The sequence below is a fragment of the Capsicum annuum genome, chromosome 3 (genome assembly GCF_002878395.1).
Source record: "Capsicum annuum cultivar UCD-10X-F1 chromosome 3, UCD10Xv1.1, whole genome shotgun sequence".
In the NCBI taxonomy this organism is placed as follows: domain Eukaryota; kingdom Viridiplantae; phylum Streptophyta; class Magnoliopsida; order Solanales; family Solanaceae; genus Capsicum; species Capsicum annuum.
The window spans coordinates 62,608,144-62,627,148 of record NC_061113.1 but is presented as its reverse complement, the minus strand read 5'-3'; the positions used below and the strand labels follow the sequence as shown (position 1 = coordinate 62,627,148).

The 19,005-nt window shown below is 28.5% G+C and overlaps 1 protein-coding gene across 1 annotated transcript; it reads right to left on the bottom strand.

Annotated features, from left to right (window-relative positions):
- Positions 1–10,644: 10,644 nt before the first annotated feature.
- On the bottom strand, positions 10,645–15,841 carry LOC107863799 (protein indeterminate-domain 12). The gene is made up of 3 exons (XM_016709938.2): positions 15,203–15,841; positions 14,143–14,539; positions 10,645–11,816 (listed from the first exon to the last, which is right to left on the bottom strand). The coding sequence occupies exons 1-3, from the start codon at positions 15,405–15,407 to the stop codon at positions 10,910–10,912; spliced, it is 1,509 nt and encodes a 502-aa protein (XP_016565424.2). The 5' UTR covers positions 15,408–15,841; the 3' UTR covers positions 10,645–10,909.
- Positions 15,842–19,005: the final 3,164 nt, after the last annotated feature.

The window sequence follows — 19,005 nt, the reverse complement described above, 5'->3', positions numbered from 1 at the left end:
CAATCTCGAAAATTTAATCCTTTTTTTGTCAATTGATATTTACAATAGTTTCATACCAGTGATTTGATACAAATAAAAAGATAGCAGTAAGTGATACAACCTTAGCATAATCGAGCAATTTAATCTTTCTTAGGATCAGTATTTTTAAGGCGGAGGCGTAAGGCGAGGTGAGGCGTAAGTCTCTAGAGATGGGCGTAAGTCCTACGAATTCTTTAATTTTTAATATTTTATAAATTAATATAATTATAAATAAATATTTTGAAAGAGATAAATCACCCAAAAAAGGTAAAACTACATCAAAATTATAAAAAAAAATAAGTGAAATATGTATCTTAAACTGGCAAAAAAATTTGAAAAACAAACCAAAGCCGCATGATACAACGAATAGATAAAGTCAACTTTCATATCTCAAAAACACAACTTTGTATAAAAAAAAGGTGCATAATTAATCAACCCCACCTTCCTGTTACTTGATCAATATATTTACGCACCCCTTTATCATATATTATATTTTAAAGAGATCAAAAAAATAAATAACTTAAAAGTTTATCATTATGCGACTTAAAAAGAACTAAAAGAAAAGAAATGGACTTAAAAGAAGAAAGTACACTCAGCATCTTCTTGAATAGCGGTATCGTCGACACCCACCCACCAATATGTTTGAAAGGTGACTTTATAAATTTTCTTTTACTTTTGATTTGAGTATTTAAGTATTCATCAATGATATATTTTAGTATTAAGTTTAAATTAGAGATTTAATAGAAAAAAATCATTCTACTTTGTAAACTTAATAAGCTTACGCCTAATTTGTGTTTCACGCTCCGGTGAAACGTCCCAATGCTTTGACGAACGCCTCAAATTTTGAGGTGTTTTTCTTTCCGTACTTTTACCTTCCCACAATGTCATTTTGACTATGCCTCACCTCGAGACGCGCCTCAAGACAAGCTTTGTAACTGTCTTTTAAAACACTATTGAGAATTCATGTGATTTAATTCATTCTAATATTTTAGGAATTATTATGTTTTGCAATTATTACCGGAGATATTTATATGAAACGAAAAAGCCGTTTTTTTTTTTCCTTTTCTGTAATTTATTTCAGTTTGTATTAAGGATTAATGGTTATGGATTATGTTTGACAGCAAAATTGTGAATTTCCCTTCTTTCTTAGGCATTGACTGATCAATTCGATAACTTGGGGGTGTGTTTGGTATGGAAGAAATTATTTTTAAAAAAATATTTTTTAATTTTTGGCACTTTTTGTAGGTCCATATTTTGAAGAAGATTTTCTTTCAAAAACAAGTCTATATTTTTATAAGAAAAATAAGTTTCTTAGTGAAAGTAGAAAAAAAGTTTTGAAATACTTTTCTTCTTCCAATACTTCCAAATCCCACCTCCACCCGCCCCTTTCCTTACCCCTATCTTCATGTCTAGATTTTATATTAATGTATTTAATATAATATTTTTAACTTACTAAACACAAAAAAATCAAAAAATTATATTTTAGAAAAACATCATCCATAAAAAAAATATATTCCCAAACACACCCTTGATGAAGACATCCAAATATGAAATTATTATTATTATAACTGTTGTTTTATCACAAAAATATGGAATATCTAGGCTGGGAGCAGTAATTGATATTTGGCCATTTAAGGAATTATCGACCCCACTCAAAGGTTCTCTCAGTAAATCCCATCCCAAAATTTCATTCACTTTAAGAGGAAAAATAGAGAAAAAAAATGACAAATTTAAAATTATAATTAAAATAAATAGTATAACTTTTATAAAATTAAATTTAATAATAAAAATAGCATTATTTTAATGGTTTCATGTCACACATACGTATTTATAGTTATCTATACTATTTTCACTCCATCATTTTATCTCTTTTCTTTTCTATTTTTTTTTTTTTAAATAGCTCCTATTTTTTAGATTTTTCTTTCAAATTCTTACTTCTTTCATATTTTTTTCATCTTCTAGATAAAGATCGTGCTCCACAAAATCAGACAACTCTTAATTTACAATTATTGCATATTATCTCTTTTTCAAATTCTATATATTTTGTATTTTTTTTTTCCACCATTGTTATTGACTTTTTTTTTTTTTGAGTTATTTGGTTGCATAATTATGGAGGTCTGCTCTAATGGCAGAACACACACCATATAGAAGATCAAATAGAAATATACCACCTATCAATTTAGTTTTTTATAATCCCCCATCCTTTAGTATTGGACTATATCAAGATGAAATTGTTAAAGTGAGTTCTACGTCTAAACCGTCGAAGAAATTAATGAGCGTCGAAGAGGTGAGGTCGAAGCATCGCAACGATCCAGAAAAGATGGCTGAAATTATGAAAGAAAAAAATTGGAAAAAGTTTCATCTCCAAAACTCCTAAAAATGAAAAATCTGGAAAAAAAAATAAGAAGCAAAAGAATCGGTGAAACAGGCAGAATTCTAAGTCTTGATATTGAAAATTCATACGAAGATGATTCAGATGAATAGAAAGAAGAAGAGGATAGAAAGAAGAAGAGGTGTTTGTATATGTATTTATCACGAATGTGTATTTTACAGATGCATTTAGCTAATAGGTACTCATTTGTATATATATACAAATCTTGTTGTATATATATACATGTTGGATCATGTACATGTATTTGTATTTTGTTTATATATATATGTAGATTCAGATGTATTTCTTGTACCATGTTCGTTTGTATTTGAACTGTTCTGTGGTCATTATATTGTACCATATTTATTTAGTATATTTTTATAGTGTAAGATATTTATTTTGTATATTTTGAATACTATATATATATATATATATATATATATATATATATAGAGAGAGAGAGAGAGAGAGAGAGAGAAAGTGTATAAAATATATGTATAAAATATTTATTACAATAAGGGACAACTCTCTCTCTCTCTCTATATATATATATATTTGTACAGTGTTGAATGTTTATTTTAGACTGTTGTGATTTTTTAAAGTGTAACATATGTATTTAATGTATTCTTACATTGTAAGATTTTTATTTTGTATATCTTAATATGTATATGTACTAGTCAAGTGTACGTGGTTTGCACGTGTGTCACGTTAATTAATAATAAAGATATGAATATAATTAATAGTGTAAAATTATACTTCATAAACATAATATCAAATTACTTTCATATAAATCAATAGCAAAGTCTTTGACTATATGAACAGTTTCATATCATGTATATAAATGAGACTTTTTTAACCAATTAACTCAAAAATTGAACTGTTAAGGACCCAAATCAATTATTGATTTGGTTATGGATTAACATGTTTAGAAATCAAAAATTAATAAATCAAATCGATAATACATAAAATTGAACTATAAATCAACCAATGAACCCCCCTAACTGTTATCATAGAAGTCTTTTTATTTATAATTCAAAATAGAAAAAAAATTCAAGAAAAATTTATATGTAGTTAAAATGAAAAATAAAAAAGCAAAAAAAATAAAGACTCCAAAATTAAATGAAGCTCAAAGTATTGTTTTTTTTTCTTTTTAACCCAATATATATTCTATTATCTTAAAACTTATGGAAATAAAAAAAAAATCACCATTCTCGTAATTTAAACCTTAATTTTTAGACAAAATAAATATTTAAATTAATGCAAGAATAAAAAATAATTAAAAATAACTATATTTAAAATGGATAATTATGATGAGTCATGTTTACATATACTTACTATTTATGTTTAAAAAGTACTACTTGCCAAAAATATATATTTACTTTTCGTAAATAATAAGTATAAAATATTTAGTACATTTAAGTCCTAAACATTAGGGTCATAATTAAATATTTATTTTAAAATGTTAAGAATGTGTTCTACACGTATACGTCTCAAGTTAATCAATAAAAATATATACAAAAAATAAAATTATTAGAAGTGCTAATTAACTTTAAAATAAATAAATCCGCTGGAAGGCTCTAACTTTGACTTATATACAAAAGAAGAACGAAAAAACAGATAGCAGAACAGAGATATGCCCCAGGTTTGAACTACTATTTTGAATGAAAAAACATGCTTGTATGCAAAACATCATCTATTAGAGAAAATTATTTAAATTGCTAATCGAAACTAAAATTATCTCTTAAAAGAGTGTTTGATCATATTTTATATGTGCGATAACCATTAGAACATGTATCAAAAAAATCATTAAAGTATATTAATAAACATAACGATGATATGTTAAATCTCATGATTTATTCACAAATTAAAATAGTTGCATAAGTAAAAATTTAAAAGAAAATTCATATAACAAAAAAGGCTAGAAAATTCTAAAGAATTCATGAAGAAAATTTTAACTAATCATCAATCAAAATCAAAATAAAAATAAGAAGAAAAGAAGAAATAGAAGAATTGCACATATTTTTCTAGTAAAATTTGATGAAATAACTACTTAAATAGAATTGTAGACATCTTTTTATAAATAAGGTAAAATTCTAATTGATTTAGAAGTGTTAAATATTATTATTTTCTACCTAAATAAACTATATTTTTTTCTTTCCATGCATACGCTTTTTTAAAAAAAAAATATATTTTGATTCCTAAAATTCTTTCCTTAAAAAGTTGAGTAGGAATTTTTTCCTTTTCATGCGTTTAATTTTTTTACTCTCAATTTGATTCTTAATTTTTTTTTCCTTTTCATGAATAGTTTCTTTCCATGCGTAGAAAAATATATTTTGATTAATTTGAGCAGGAATCTTTTTCTTTTCCATGAGTTTTTTTTTTAACTATCAATTTGGTTCTTAATTTTTTTTTTCCTTTTTATGAACAATTTTTTTTTTTTCTAAAATTTGCATAGGATTCCTAATAAAAAATTTGGCACATTAATTTAATTTCTTCTAGGTATGATATTTTTTTTCTGTATCGTAAATATTTGAATAATAATTTAATAATAATTATTTTTAAAAAATAGGTGAAAAGACAATTTTGTTTATTGCAAGGTGTTTTAATGAAGGGCAAAAAATTCAAATTATTTTTCTAAAGATTTTCACACTTTTAATATATTATAGATTATATATAGATGTAGTTGTCCTTTATTGCACTAGAAATTAATGTCTCATATGTATATATATACACATATGGGAAAAATATGTATTTTTACATATTTTGAATATATGTATATAAAATAACGCTCTGCCGAATATATAAATACACTGAACAATATACAATAACATGCTAAATAACAAAATTGATATTGTTAATCTATTATGTATCAAAAAATGAGTTCAATCAAATAATAACTCGATTAATTCGATCAAAATCATGTTTGATCAAATAATCAAGTTCAACCAAATATTCAAAAAACACTTTGAATCAAAAACTGTTTAATGTAATAAAATCAATTTCGAACAAAAATGAATAAATCAACTTAATTTGGTGGAATATATATATATATATATATATATATATATATATATATATATATATATATATATATATATGAAATCAAGTTTCGAATTCAATACCCGAATCAAAAAATATACTTTATTTTCAAAAGTTTAAGATCGTGAAGGAAAGAAACATATTCAGCTTTTGAATTTGAATTTAGTTGTTGAAAATGAAGTAGCATACATTTAATAGGAATCAGTTATGGAAAAGGAATATTCAGTTTTAATTTTAGGTGTAATTTTAGCGCATGTCGCTTTCTTATTTAACTCAATTGACTTAAGTAACAATAAAAGGTTGAAGAATTGTATATGTATTTTAGGATCAAAAAAGGTCTAAAATACAAAATACAAGTTTCTAATTTTGATAATTACGAAATTATTGCTATAAATCTCCTAATTATGAGCTTAAATTTGTTACTTTTGAATTTTTCCTAAAATAAATTACATTCTATGCTTAGAATGACTGCCCTAAAAAATATAGAAGTTTCTAGTCAAAGGAAGGTTTGATCAAACAAATAAATATTTATCAAAAGCCAGAAAATATCCACTCAAGACTACTTTAAGAAAGTGAAAAATAAATAAATTAAATTTTGAAATGCTCATGAAATGTTTCCTTTAGGATTGAACTTTTAACTATTTATATATATATATTTTAAAAAAGATAGTCTCTCTTATTTTCATTTTCATTCTCATAAGAATGAAATGATATTATCCAGCGAAATTGCAACAATGATCATAGGTAGCAGGATTATTGGAGAGTAGGAATGATTAAATTGTTACGACCTACTCCAACTTCATTTTTTTAATATTAATACTATTGTTTATTATCCAAATTGGGGGTGAACATAGTACACTATTGAAAACTTCTATTAATTTTGATTTTCAATACTATGGTCAAAGTTGATATAGCAGATTTCAACTTCACAGAGGTCCTATTATCTCTCTGAACTTAATTTTAGTGTATTTTTGTGTCACCCTTTTGTGTTGACGTGACACCTTTATTACATAAATGAAGCCTACGTTAAAGGTGACACATCAGCAAAAAAGGGTGACAAAAATATGATAAAATTAAATTTGGAGGGAGGGAGGGGGGGGGGGGGGGGGGGGGATAATAGAATCCCTGTGAAGTTGGAGTTTGTCGTAGAAAAGTTGGTCATAATTAGGGGTACTAAATGCTTTACTCGAATTAATTTGAAAGAGTTCAATATTTTTAAGTTTAATATTGATATGTTTGTGTCTTAGTTTGTTTGACTTCAAATCTTCAACTTACATATATTCAATAAAGAGAATTATGACTTCAAGATATTCCAATTGTATCATACCAATACGTTGTATATATGTAAAATTAAAGAAAAGGAAAAAACATCAATCATCTTAAACTATACCTCAAAAATTAAAGACAAATTTAAACTGTTGAAGTGACCTAATACACACATGTACTATTTAAAAGTGAATTTTTCTCCTATTTGTAAAGTGTTATATCACTTTCATAAGGTATGGTGTACCACACACGCATACCATGTCAGTGCGACATCAATACCACACAAGAGATACGATAAATTTATTATTTTTCTTTTTAATATAAACTTTTCCTTTTATATTTTCTTCTATACCCATCTCAAAACCTTCATGGTTATGGATAGCATCACCATAGCCAAATCCAAATCACCAATTAATCATCATCATCAACTTTACCACCCACCAACAAAACTATCATCTCCTTTAATTTCTTTTAACCTTGTCATCCATCTTTAATCCCTTTTCCTTTCTTCTTAATCGATTTTTCGATGAGATGACAAATTTTTTTAAAGTGATGGAACATAGATATGAAACGAGTTCAGATAATGAGAAAGAAATAAAAAAAGAAACGCTTGATAGTTGAAATCTGCCCGGCAAATTTTACAAAAGTGTTAAAAAGTAAAATTCACCAATTTAACGTTATTTGATAAAATAAAGTCAATCATACTTTATAACTCTCAATAACATTGATAATCAAATTGTTCTTAACATTACAATTCCATCAATCAAAAATAATTGAGATATTTATATTAATGATGGTGAGTTAGATTATGAAATTGATAGCGGCAGGGGATAAAATTGATAGTGATGGGTCGAGTGATGAAACTGGTGGTGACAATATTGATGAAATGAGTGATTGCAGGTGATGAATTGATTATTATGATATTTGATGAAATTGATAGCGGTGAGTCAAGTAATAAAATTGAATGAAAAATCATCAATGGTGTAGGAAAAATAATCAGATTGACGAAGAAATTCAGTTGTTGAGAATTGATGAAAAAAATAAATAAAAGAGATCAGTAGGTGAAGCGGATGAAGAAGAGGCATTGGGTGGGGTGGGGAGGGGGGTGACGCAAGGGTAGGGAGGAGGATTTGATTTTTTATTTTTTATACTCACGCATTCATATTTTATTTTAATTAATTATTTTTGTCATGCCAGTTTAGGGAGTAAAAAAGTTTACTTTTAAGTAGCATAAGTGTGTATTAAATCGTTTCAATAATTAAGTGCGTCTTTAAATTTTCGAGTATAATTTAAGGTGATTTTGATGTTTTTTCTTATAAAGAAATTACAACCAACGCCTTTGTTAATCAACGACACAAAAATAAATATCCCAATTATGACAGAGTAGTCAAAATTTTAATGTCTAGACAACTAATTTTTTACTGCACAATAAGTAAATAATATTACTAATAAAAAGCGTAGAGGAAGCTATTCCCCTGCCTCTTCTATAGAAAGTGCGACGATACTCAATTATTTTTTACTTTAATACTCGACTTCTACTCCTAACTTCCTATATAAAATCATGTCTCACAAGAAATGTAATTCCGGTAACAAAGTACAAGAGTAGTATAACTCAAAAAAGATTTTTTTTTATAAAAGTAACATTGTGGAATAAAGAGGTTATTTTTGATAAATTATCCTCGACTGGATAGACAAGAAAAAAATCAAAGCATGATAGTTGAAAATATGACAACAAAATAACTAGATATTTTTTTTTTTTCAAAACAATAACATGATACACATAAAAGAATGAAACTACGCAATTCCTAAGTAATAGGCAAAATGGTATGAGAGGCCCTTGCACTTGATTCATATTGTAAACTAAATCCTTTTACTTCACAAAATTTTTACCAGACACTTGAACTCGTTCAAAATAAAATTTTTCGTGAGTGTCTAGCCATGAAAATTAAAAATTTTAAAGTTGAAGTTGGAGTTGAAGTTGGAGTTGTGTTTGTCCATAAATATAATTGGAGTTGTTTTAAACTATTTTGTGAAAGAATAAAGATGGAAAAAAGCAAAAACAGTTTTTTCTTGTTTTTTATTTTTCCAAATACAACTCTAAGTTGTATTTAAAATTTTCATGACCAAACATCAACTTGAAATTGTATTTGACATAAAGTAAATTTTTTCAGAAAAGCGAAAAAAAATTTCATGTCGAAATGGGCCCTTAAACTCCTCTATCACTGTGTGTTTCTCACTTACTCTATCATGGATGACATGTCATATCCACATTAGAAAAATTAGTATCACATCATATTCATGTGTCATTTTTATATTCATCTACTAAAAAATTTTAAAAATTTATCCTCTATTTTCCTTTTAAGATTCGAGTTTTATATGAAAATAAAAATAAAAATTGCTAAACATGATATTTTTGCAAAAATTTATAGCCATTTTTTTCGACAATGGATCATCAGGATTGTGAACCACCTGACTAGAAAACCCCCCTTACGACAAACTTATCACAAATCTGACCAACCAAAGAAAACTTATGACAATTTTTATACTATTATTCAAAAATCTCACAAAGGCGAGGAAATCTTTTCACAAATATGAGGATGTCAATGGAGATTTTGTCATGAAATTTTGTTCCTAAATCTAATTATAAAGGCAAACACTTCTGATAAATATGACGAAGGCAAAAGGAAAAAACTAACCCATGACCATGAACACAGTGTCGGCTCTATCCTTTTTAAAAAAAAAGCAATCGTCTAAGGCCCCCAAACTTGAGGGCCCTCATTTTTATTTTTTTTTAGAAATAATAGAGTATACGATTTTTATTAAAAAAAATTAAGTATTATTTATAAAAAAAAAAACTATTTTTATAAAAGTAAAGAATTATAGAAGATTTTTGATATATTTAAAGTATGTCTCAAGAAAGATTAAATGCAATAGCTATATTAATGCAAAAAAAATTATTACAAAAAATTAACTATAATATTTATAACTTTGCATCTCATAATTTAAAACATAGACTTTATAAAAAAAAAAAAATTCAAAAAAAATTAAGGCCTCCATTTGATTTTTGCATTAAGCCACTAATTTACTCGAGCCGACCCTGCATGAACGAGATAGAATTTTGATGATTTCTTTAATATTTTTCAATCGCCCGATTCAGAAATTAAGGAAGAAAATTAATGGGGTTAAGAGAAAGAAGAAGAATGGTGGGGGGCAGGGGAAGGGGAAGGGGAAGGAGTAATATTTCTTATATTCTATTATCTTTTACATTTTTTTAATTTTAATATATTTTAATTAGATTTAATATATACATTTGCTTTTAAGAGAGCATGTTATCACAAGCTGATTTGACTAAGAAAAATATATGTCATATAACCTCGATCAACGATTAAAGAAGCTTAAAATTCGGAGTTCAAGTGTGGTAGAAATTTCGTGAAGTAAAAGGGTTAGGTTGAGGGTCGTAGGGGAGGATGGTTGGGAAGGCCTGTATTATAAAATTATTTAAATATTTCTTATATTCTTTTAACTTTTACATTTTTTCCTAATTTTAATATATTTTAATTAAATTTAATGCATACATTCGCTTTTAAGAGCATGTTATCACAAGTTGATATGACTAAGCAAAATATATGTCATATAAGCTCGATCAATGATTAAAGAGGCTTAAAATTTTTATTTTAAACAAGTTCAAGTGTTTGATAGAAACTTTGTAAAGTAAAAAAGTTAGGTTTACAATATGAGTTGAAGGATATTTCGCTTAAATAATAATATAACAATAAGAAGTGTACAGGAAGCTATCCTCCCGCCTCTCCTACACAAAGTGCGGCGACACAACCAACTACTACTAATTTTCTAATTTAATCTTCGACTTCGGTCTTCTATGGAAGTTCCGCCCCAACTTCCTATTTAAAATTATGCCCTCACACAAAAAATGCATTTACGACAACAGAGTGTAGAAGTAATATAGGAGTGATTCAGAAGACTTAAAAATCTTTAAAAGTAACATTTGCATTACCAACACAAGAAAAGGTACTAAAAACTTAAAACAAAAAAGATAAAAATAGTTCATTGTCTTCTTTTTTTTGGCCTCTTTCTACTTTTTGGTTGGTGCAGCAGCTTGTTGCTAGTCTCTTTCTTCGCTCTGTTGATGATAGAGATTTCTCTCTAAATTCCAACAGTGAATCTCCTCTAGTTACCCATTCAGAGCAACTTCCTTCATCAGCAATCCCCCCATGTTCCTGTTGTACTTTCAGCAGCAGCAGCACCAAAACCAAAGCCCAACTGATGATGTTTCAACATCGAATGGTCACGGTCATAGAGTGTGTCTTGATAGTCATGCATCCCATCTCCTCCGAATGACGACAACAGCCCATTCCCTCCATTGGCCATAAAGCCACCACCACCACCACCTCCAGCTGATGAAGACTCGTCATGATGATCCTGATCATGATGATGATCTCCTGTCAAACCGAGGAAATCCCTCGTCAGATTCTCCCTTTTCTGCCAATTGCTGGACATATTTTCCGACGCAAAACTAAGAAAACCTTCGGGAGATAGTTTCGGTGTCACGTGATGACCTAGTTGAGCCATGACAGAATTCACGTGACTCACAGTGGAGTGTGTACCCATAGTAGCTGCTTTCTGGAGCAACGCTGTAGCGGAGAGCTGAGGAGAAGAAGGGATGGAGAAAGAACCACCCTTGTGAATAACTGGGTAATAATGTTCATGGTAAAACGGCAGCGAGGAGGTAAAAGGGATGTGAATGGATTCAGTCTTGATTGGAACAGGGTGGAGAATATTGTGGTTACTGTGATGTTCTTCATGAGTAATAGGGTTAGGGTTCAAGGGGATTTGTGGGTCCCATGGGTTTAGGGACATATGAGTTGTTACTGTTGTAGCAGCCGCCATTGGTGGAGGAGGAGGGTTAGCAAAATGGCGTTGGTTGGTTGGGTAAGGGAAGAGCGATGATTGGTTGAGATGGAAATTGGGTTCACCGATGGCAGATGAGTTAACAATGGTGGAGGCAATGACAGCTCTATGCATTAGCGCTGAGTTTGCTGAGAGCCTCGCACTTTCTTCGGCCAATGCATCGCAGAATGCTCTGTGTGTAACGAAACTATCTTTCCTGCAAAATGCATTTGCAATAACACAACATTCAATACAACAACATCAACATATGGGTTTGGGAGGATGTTACCTACACGGTCTTATTTCTATCTTGTGAAAATAGTGAGACTGTTTTTCGATAGATCCGCTAATTTAACATGCAATAGTGAAAAAACTAAAATAGAGATACTGTTTGTCAAAGACCGGGCTTAAAGAAGTACATCAAAATCACTAAGAAAAGAAAATGAAACAGTGAAGAAACAAACACAACACGCAATGACTAGTACATATTTAAATTCATTACCTTTAACTCGAACTTTATCCAAGTTAATATAAAAATATTGGCAGATTTATAAAGAGCGGAACCCATTAAATCTAAATTTTGAGTTTGTCACCTATGACAACAATCTTGACTAGAGGTAAAACTATTGTGAGCTGGGTAGCAGTGACGATTTGATTAATTAGCGTTCCTCACTCGCAACAGGATAATGAATGAGTTTAACTTTTATGCATAAACAATTTAACAAGAGTATTTACACTACTAATTCACTTAAATAAAGATGTTTTGGCCCTATTTTCCACATATAAAAAATTATGAATATAAATATATGACATTTAGTAAAGGATTTTCCCCTGAAATATATGCACCATTTTACAAAAAAAAAAAGATAAAAAGGCTTGGGGACACCCTAACTGAAAAGATAAAACTGTGCATGCGTTATGGGGAGATATCACAAGGCTTTGATAAAAGGAAAAGAAATCACATAAAAATGGAGTCATGAAGGGTCAAAATTAAAAGTATGTAATGATAGAGTAATGGTTATGATTGTTGTGAGTGAGAGAAAAAGGGTGATAAAGACGAGACAGTTGACTGATGTTTCAAGAATTGCATGCAAAAGCAAATAAAAAATTGGCATGGACACAACATAATGCCTCACCTAAAAAAAAAGCCTACTTTGAAATCTGAGCTCTCATGCACGAACCCAACTCTAAGTCACACATGCACTAATCACCCAAGTATATATACAAACTTCTTAAAATTGGGCTTAATTAATTCATACTAGCAGTATAAATAGCATTAGTAACTATCAAAACTAATTTTTAAGGTTAGTAATGTCGGTTTTTATTATCACAGTATATGTAGTATCAATGTATAAAATTAACTCTTTTCAATTTTTTCTTTCCTTATTCTTTAATTTTTGTATTGGTATATATAAAACACATACTTACACACAAAATACATATACATTAATCAGTAGCTATGATGACTTCAGAAGTACACAGGGTATTTGCAAGTGAATAATGATACCCTCCATTGAAAGTTTTGAAAAACACTTAGTGTTTCAAGATTCTCGACCATGAGTCACAAGAAAGCATTCAACCTTTTTCTTCATTGTTTTTTATGATGTCACTCCATTATTAATTATTTGAAAAAAAATGAACAAAACTAGCTTTAGCATCAAATTTATCTAGCTTCTCTCCTGTGGTATTTCTTATTATATATAGAGCCAAGAAATCAGGAATTCAGGGCATTTAGAGCTCGTTTGGTATAAGAAATAAGGAATAGCTAATCATGAGATTAATTTTAGGATGAGTTTATTCCAAGTTTGATTGGAAATAAAATGCATGGAATAACTCATCCTGAGATTAGTTATCAGAGGATTGTAGTGTTATTTTCATCCCACCTTGAGGGTGGATAATTAATCACAGGATAACTAATTTCGGATAATTAATTTCGGAATAACTTATTTGCAATCAAACGCCCCTTAAAGAAAATAATTATACTGGTAATGTAAAAAAAAAAATTGTGTATTAACATTTTATGTAAATTAAACGTATCCCAAAAAGGTAAACATACAAATGAATCTTTTGTTGCCAAGTAAATCTAAACCCTGGCATGTTCAGAAATACTGAGGAAATGCAATCAATTTTCTTTGTTAGATATCCTCTGTCAACAGTCAACAAGGACTACTTGAATTTAATTGTGTCCGTTTCTACTGCCACAACAATTTCTATTTTTTTTTTGAAAAAACATACACTCCGTGCAGTGTTCACACTACTCTTGTGTAAGAACAGCCACAAAACAAAAACTAAGTACTGCTAATAAAACAAACACAAAACTGAGTTGTGACATCACAAATTTTGTAAAAACAAAAAAGATTTAGCTTTGAAAATACACATTAACTAAATACATGTAATTGTTAGTATATTTTTAACACATCATTGAAATTCTTTGTTGCTCAAACCCTCCAAATAAAAAATTTAATACACATTTGTCGAAATTTTTGAAAAATGCGAGCAACATAGTTGTCAGTATATATAATTAAATAGTTCGAAAAAAATACCTGGAGAAGATGGTTCCACAGTCACATCTATACTCTCTAGTACCACAGGTTTTCGAGTGAGCCTTCCAATCAGATTGAACAGCATAAATCTTGGAACACTTGTCACATTTCCATTTTTTCTCACCATGTTTTCTACAAAAATGTTTCTTGATTCCAGTGAGGTCACCAAGTGCCCTTGAAGGATGGTGATGAACACATGTTGGCTCAGGGCAAACATAGGCTTTTTTCTTGCTTTCTTTGTTGCTCCTTTGCTTCAACTTCCATGGAAGGTTATGGCCTCTCCTGTGAAGCTGAAGATTTTGGTCCCTTTGAAATCCTTTGTTACAGATCTCACACACAAATCGATTTGTTGCTAAAAGGGTCTTTGGTGATAGAGCTATCACTTCAGCATCTGGATCTGTACATAACAAACAATCAACATTGAAATTTGTAAAAAAATTCATTTTAAAAAAATTCAATCAAGGTTATGTATGAATTTTTTTTTCTTTTATCACCTAGTAGTGAAATCATGGGATATCAAGATTTAATTCCTAGCCAAGGCCCCGCAAAAAAAAGAAAAAGAAAAAAAAATCAATCTAGGTTATGTGTGTAAACTTTTTCGTTCTGCACCTAGCGGTGAAAAATCATTAGATATCAAGGTTTAAATCGCAGCTGAGAACAAAAAAAAGAAAAAAAAAACAATCTAGGTTATGTATGTATAATTTTTCATTTTTTGCTCCTAGCGGTGAAAAATCATGAGATATCAAAATTTAAATTGCAATTGAGACCAACAAAAGAAAAAAAAATCAATCTAGGTTATGTATGTAAATTTTTTCTTTTTTACACCAATCGGTGAAAAATCATAGAGACGTCAAGATTTAAATTTCAACTGATTTTTTTTTTTTTTTAAAAACTTCAAATGATTTTTATTTTTTTTTCATCTTTTAATGCTTTGATTGATAAAAAGAGTTACTCATACTTCTGCTGGTTGCAGATAGACCTGATGAAACAATCGAGGTGCACATAAGCTATGTACTCCAGACCACCGTTACAAAAAAATGTAAATTTTATTTAAAAGTACCAGGATTTCCAGGGAGGCTTCTCTTCTTCTTGATCTTTTGCATCTGTTGCTGCTGCTGGTGAATTGAGATGTTTTGAGACATGGAAGAAACACTAGTTGCTTCTTCAGAAAAGATAACAGGTTGATGAGAAGAAAAGCAACTGCTGCTAGTAATAATATTGCTCTGATGATATATTTGTTTGTTCCTCATCTCTTCTGGATTCATACTTATATATAAATTAAATGTAGTAAATACAAATCTAACACCTACTTGTTGTAACAAACTTGGTCTTATTGAACCAACAGGTGTAACAAAAGTTAATTCAGATACACAAAATCCAAATTGTGGATTATAGAAAACAACTAAGCATGAATTTTGTTTTTGAGTAAAACAGGTGGCACTGACAAATAAACTAGCTACTACTAGTTATTTGTTAGAGTAAAAATAACGCCAATATAATAATAATAATACTAATAAAAAGAGAGAACAAAAGATAAAAAATAAATTAGAAAGAAAGAACAAAAGAATTGTCTCGTGAAGTATGAAGATGATAGGTGATTCTCAAAGGTCACTATCTAACAATGGATATATAGCTTGTTCTCAGCAAAATTTGCAGTTGCAAAAATGTAAAGAAAGAGAGGAGAATGGACAATTGGTTGGGTTTATAAGTACTGACTACTACTTCCTTTATACTCTTGCTTCACTCTCTTATTTGATCGAACACGAAATTTTTAAAAAAAATATATATTTAAATTGTATAGTCTAAAATGAGCATAATTATTTATATGACTATAAATAATCTTAACTATCGATAAAATAAATATTTTATAGTTATTATTTAATATAAAAAGATATATTTTTTAAATCATTAAAAAAATATCATATAAATTGAAACGGATGAATTACGACCCCATTTTGATTAAATACCCTTAGTACCCCGCAAAAAGTTATCCAACACTCCTGTTTTTGTAGCTATCAATCTATCTATACATGTAAAAATAAAGGAACCCTCATATATATCATATATCAGTATCTAAGGAAATTATCAACAGTAGGTAGTACAGTTTATGGATCGTGATGATTACAATGGCAGACCAAGTTTGCAGGGGTTGGCAAATTTGAAACTATTAGAAATTTCAATAATAATAAAATAATCTTTATATTGTATACGTTAACTGATTAACAAATGAGTAGTAATTTTTATACGTATTTTCACTTGTTTTAGTAGAAAACTTATTTTATCTTTCAGGCTCTATGCTAACAAGTCCTTTCCTAATTCGTTGATCTATGTATTGAGTTCAGGCAGCTATGGCCTGTGTGTTAAACACGTTAATTGCCAACTAATTCTTGATGTTCTTGTAGTTGTCCAAATATTTAAAACATCAGGTAAAATTATAAGATATTTAAAAAAGGTGAATTTCATATATGATTATGTAATTTATTACTCCCTCCGTTTCGTCATTTTTTTTTATTCGTATCAAAAATAATATATTTTTTCTTGCTTGACAATTATTTAATGATATTATCCCTATTTATCCTTATTGAGTTTCACTTAATAAGAAAAGACAACTAAAAAGTAAACATTAAATTAACTTTAAGAGGAATAATTTTGTAAATTTTACAAAGTCATCATTTATTTTTTAAACTTTGTATCGGTCAAATGACGACACATAAAACGGGATCATTTCAAAAATAAAAAAATCACTAAATTTTAAATTAACTAACATAAAATCACACAACTTAATAATAGTAACTTTCCGGTGTAATTTTTTTTTTTACTTTTAAAAAAGAATCTAATTGAAGAAAATTGGATCGGGTCACCTATGTAAGTTAGCCCGGATTTATAAAAAAGAGGAAAATAATATATAATTTTTTACATATTTATATTATTAATTAAAAGAAAAAAGACACAATTATTTGAAGTGTTATGTCCCTTTGATATTATAAAAAGGTTCGCTTGTTTGAACCTATGGAACTTTTTCCGATCGAAGAAAATAGAAAGAAAAAATAACTTCTCTCTTCTTCAATTCAATAAAAGTTTCACTAAAGATTTTTTGTATAGATTTCTTCTAAAAAAACATTGGAACAATTTCTGTAATAGATATATGATCATAGACTGTAATTATTTTGGTGTAGTTTGTATTTATATACATGTAATTGTACTAATTGATTAGTGAAATAACATTCAAAGATCCTGCAAATTGTGTGTTTCATTAGATTCTTCATTAGTATCAGAGCTAGGTTTATTTATTTTCTATTTTTTTCTTACGAAAATATTATATTCCATGATGTTTTTCCTTCTTGCATTTTTTAAGAGCTTTTGAAGTGCGAATGTTAGTTTGTTTTGTACTATTTTAGTTGTGCATTACCTGTAACAAATTTTTTAAGTCTAATTTTATCTTTTGTCTTTGAAATAGAAAGGGTCATAAAGTGGCGGTAATTTTTTTTTTTTTTTGTATAAATTATATTGACCTCGTGATGAGGAACAACAACTAATGATAGAGTTTGTTTTGTTAGCAACTTTAGTTCTCATCTATTGAGGCTATTGACAGTAACAACCCCGCAAAATTTTTTTGGTTCAACAATGAAAAGTTTTTCATTGAGTTAATGGCAATTGTGGTGCCGTTTTAATATTTTTTTTTAAAAAAACAAAACTTTACTTGCAAATTTTTGTAGAAATATTATTGCAATGGCTCTTTGAAGAGATATACATTCTCTGTTTTCACTCTTTGCAATTTTTTTGAAAAATCAACTATTAAGATATTTTTGTGTTCTTTACTGTTGATTTAGAGTTCAACTAAGAACTGTTATTGAATTATTTTAGCATTTTATAACAAGTTCAACTAAAATCTGTTATTGATTTTGTGTTCTTTTACATGTACCCCGAGTGCATCTACTAATACATGATTCAAGGTGCATTTATTTTGAGTAATTGTCTAAGTGACATTTTATTTGTACACAATTTTTTTTTGTACTTGTGTGAAATTTATAATTTATTATTATTAAGTGTTTTTATATTTGTTATAAAATTTATGCTTGTTTAATTTTAAATTTATGTGATTTAAGATAAGTGATACTTAGATGATTGATTGTGTTAGATTTATGACATATTAGAATTCGAATGATGATTGAAAACTTAGTGAACTTTCGAATTTAAACCTGATGTGAAATAAATATTGACATAGTTGATTATTTTAAGAATTATTATTTATATATATTTAGGCTAAAATAATATACATCGATGTCTCGCTATACTTTAAGGAGGATGATGATGAGGATTTACTCACTGATGAAGACGCCATGAGTCAAGATGACGAAGAGGTCGCAATAGCCTTATTTGCGGTATTTCCATCTATTATTTTGGAGATTTATAATTCTTCCGTTTTATTGGATGGAATTTAGTTATTTAGATCAGTATGTCAGCTGCTACAAAAATATTATCGTCGTGCTTAACAAAGTTGATAAGCTTAACAGTGATAATTATGAAATTTGGAGCATGAAAATTCATTATGTCTTGGAAGAGTAAGAGACTCTTTAAGCTCTTAATATGTCTATGACACTTTCCGAAAATGATGATACACCTAACATGTGAAAGATTTTGAGGCATATCAGGCTTGAAAAAAGAAAATTTTCCTGCTCACATTACATTGCTAAGCAGCATGGATAATGATATTATGAGAGAATTTTGAAAGTATGACAATGCTAAGCACATGTGGTTTGAATTAAAGAATTTTTTTTTATCATACTTTGGTTGCTAAGTTAAGGACTTTTACTGTTAAATTTGATACTTATAAGAAATGCACTGATCATACTATCCGTAAGC

Bases quoted from the DNA above. Each gene is read 5' to 3' on its own strand.
- LOC107863799 (XM_016709938.2), bottom strand. From the start codon at position 15,407: ATGAATCCAGAAGAGATGAGGAACAAACAAATATATCATCAGAGCAAT. The intron at 14,540-15,202 runs GTACTTTTAAAT...TGTTATGTACAG, and splicing joins AAGCCTCCCTGGAAATCCTG to ATCCAGATGCTGAAGTGATA. The intron at 11,817-14,142 runs GTATTTTTTTCG...TGCATTTTGCAG, and splicing joins TGTGGAACCATCTTCTCCAG to GAAAGATAGTTTCGTTACAC.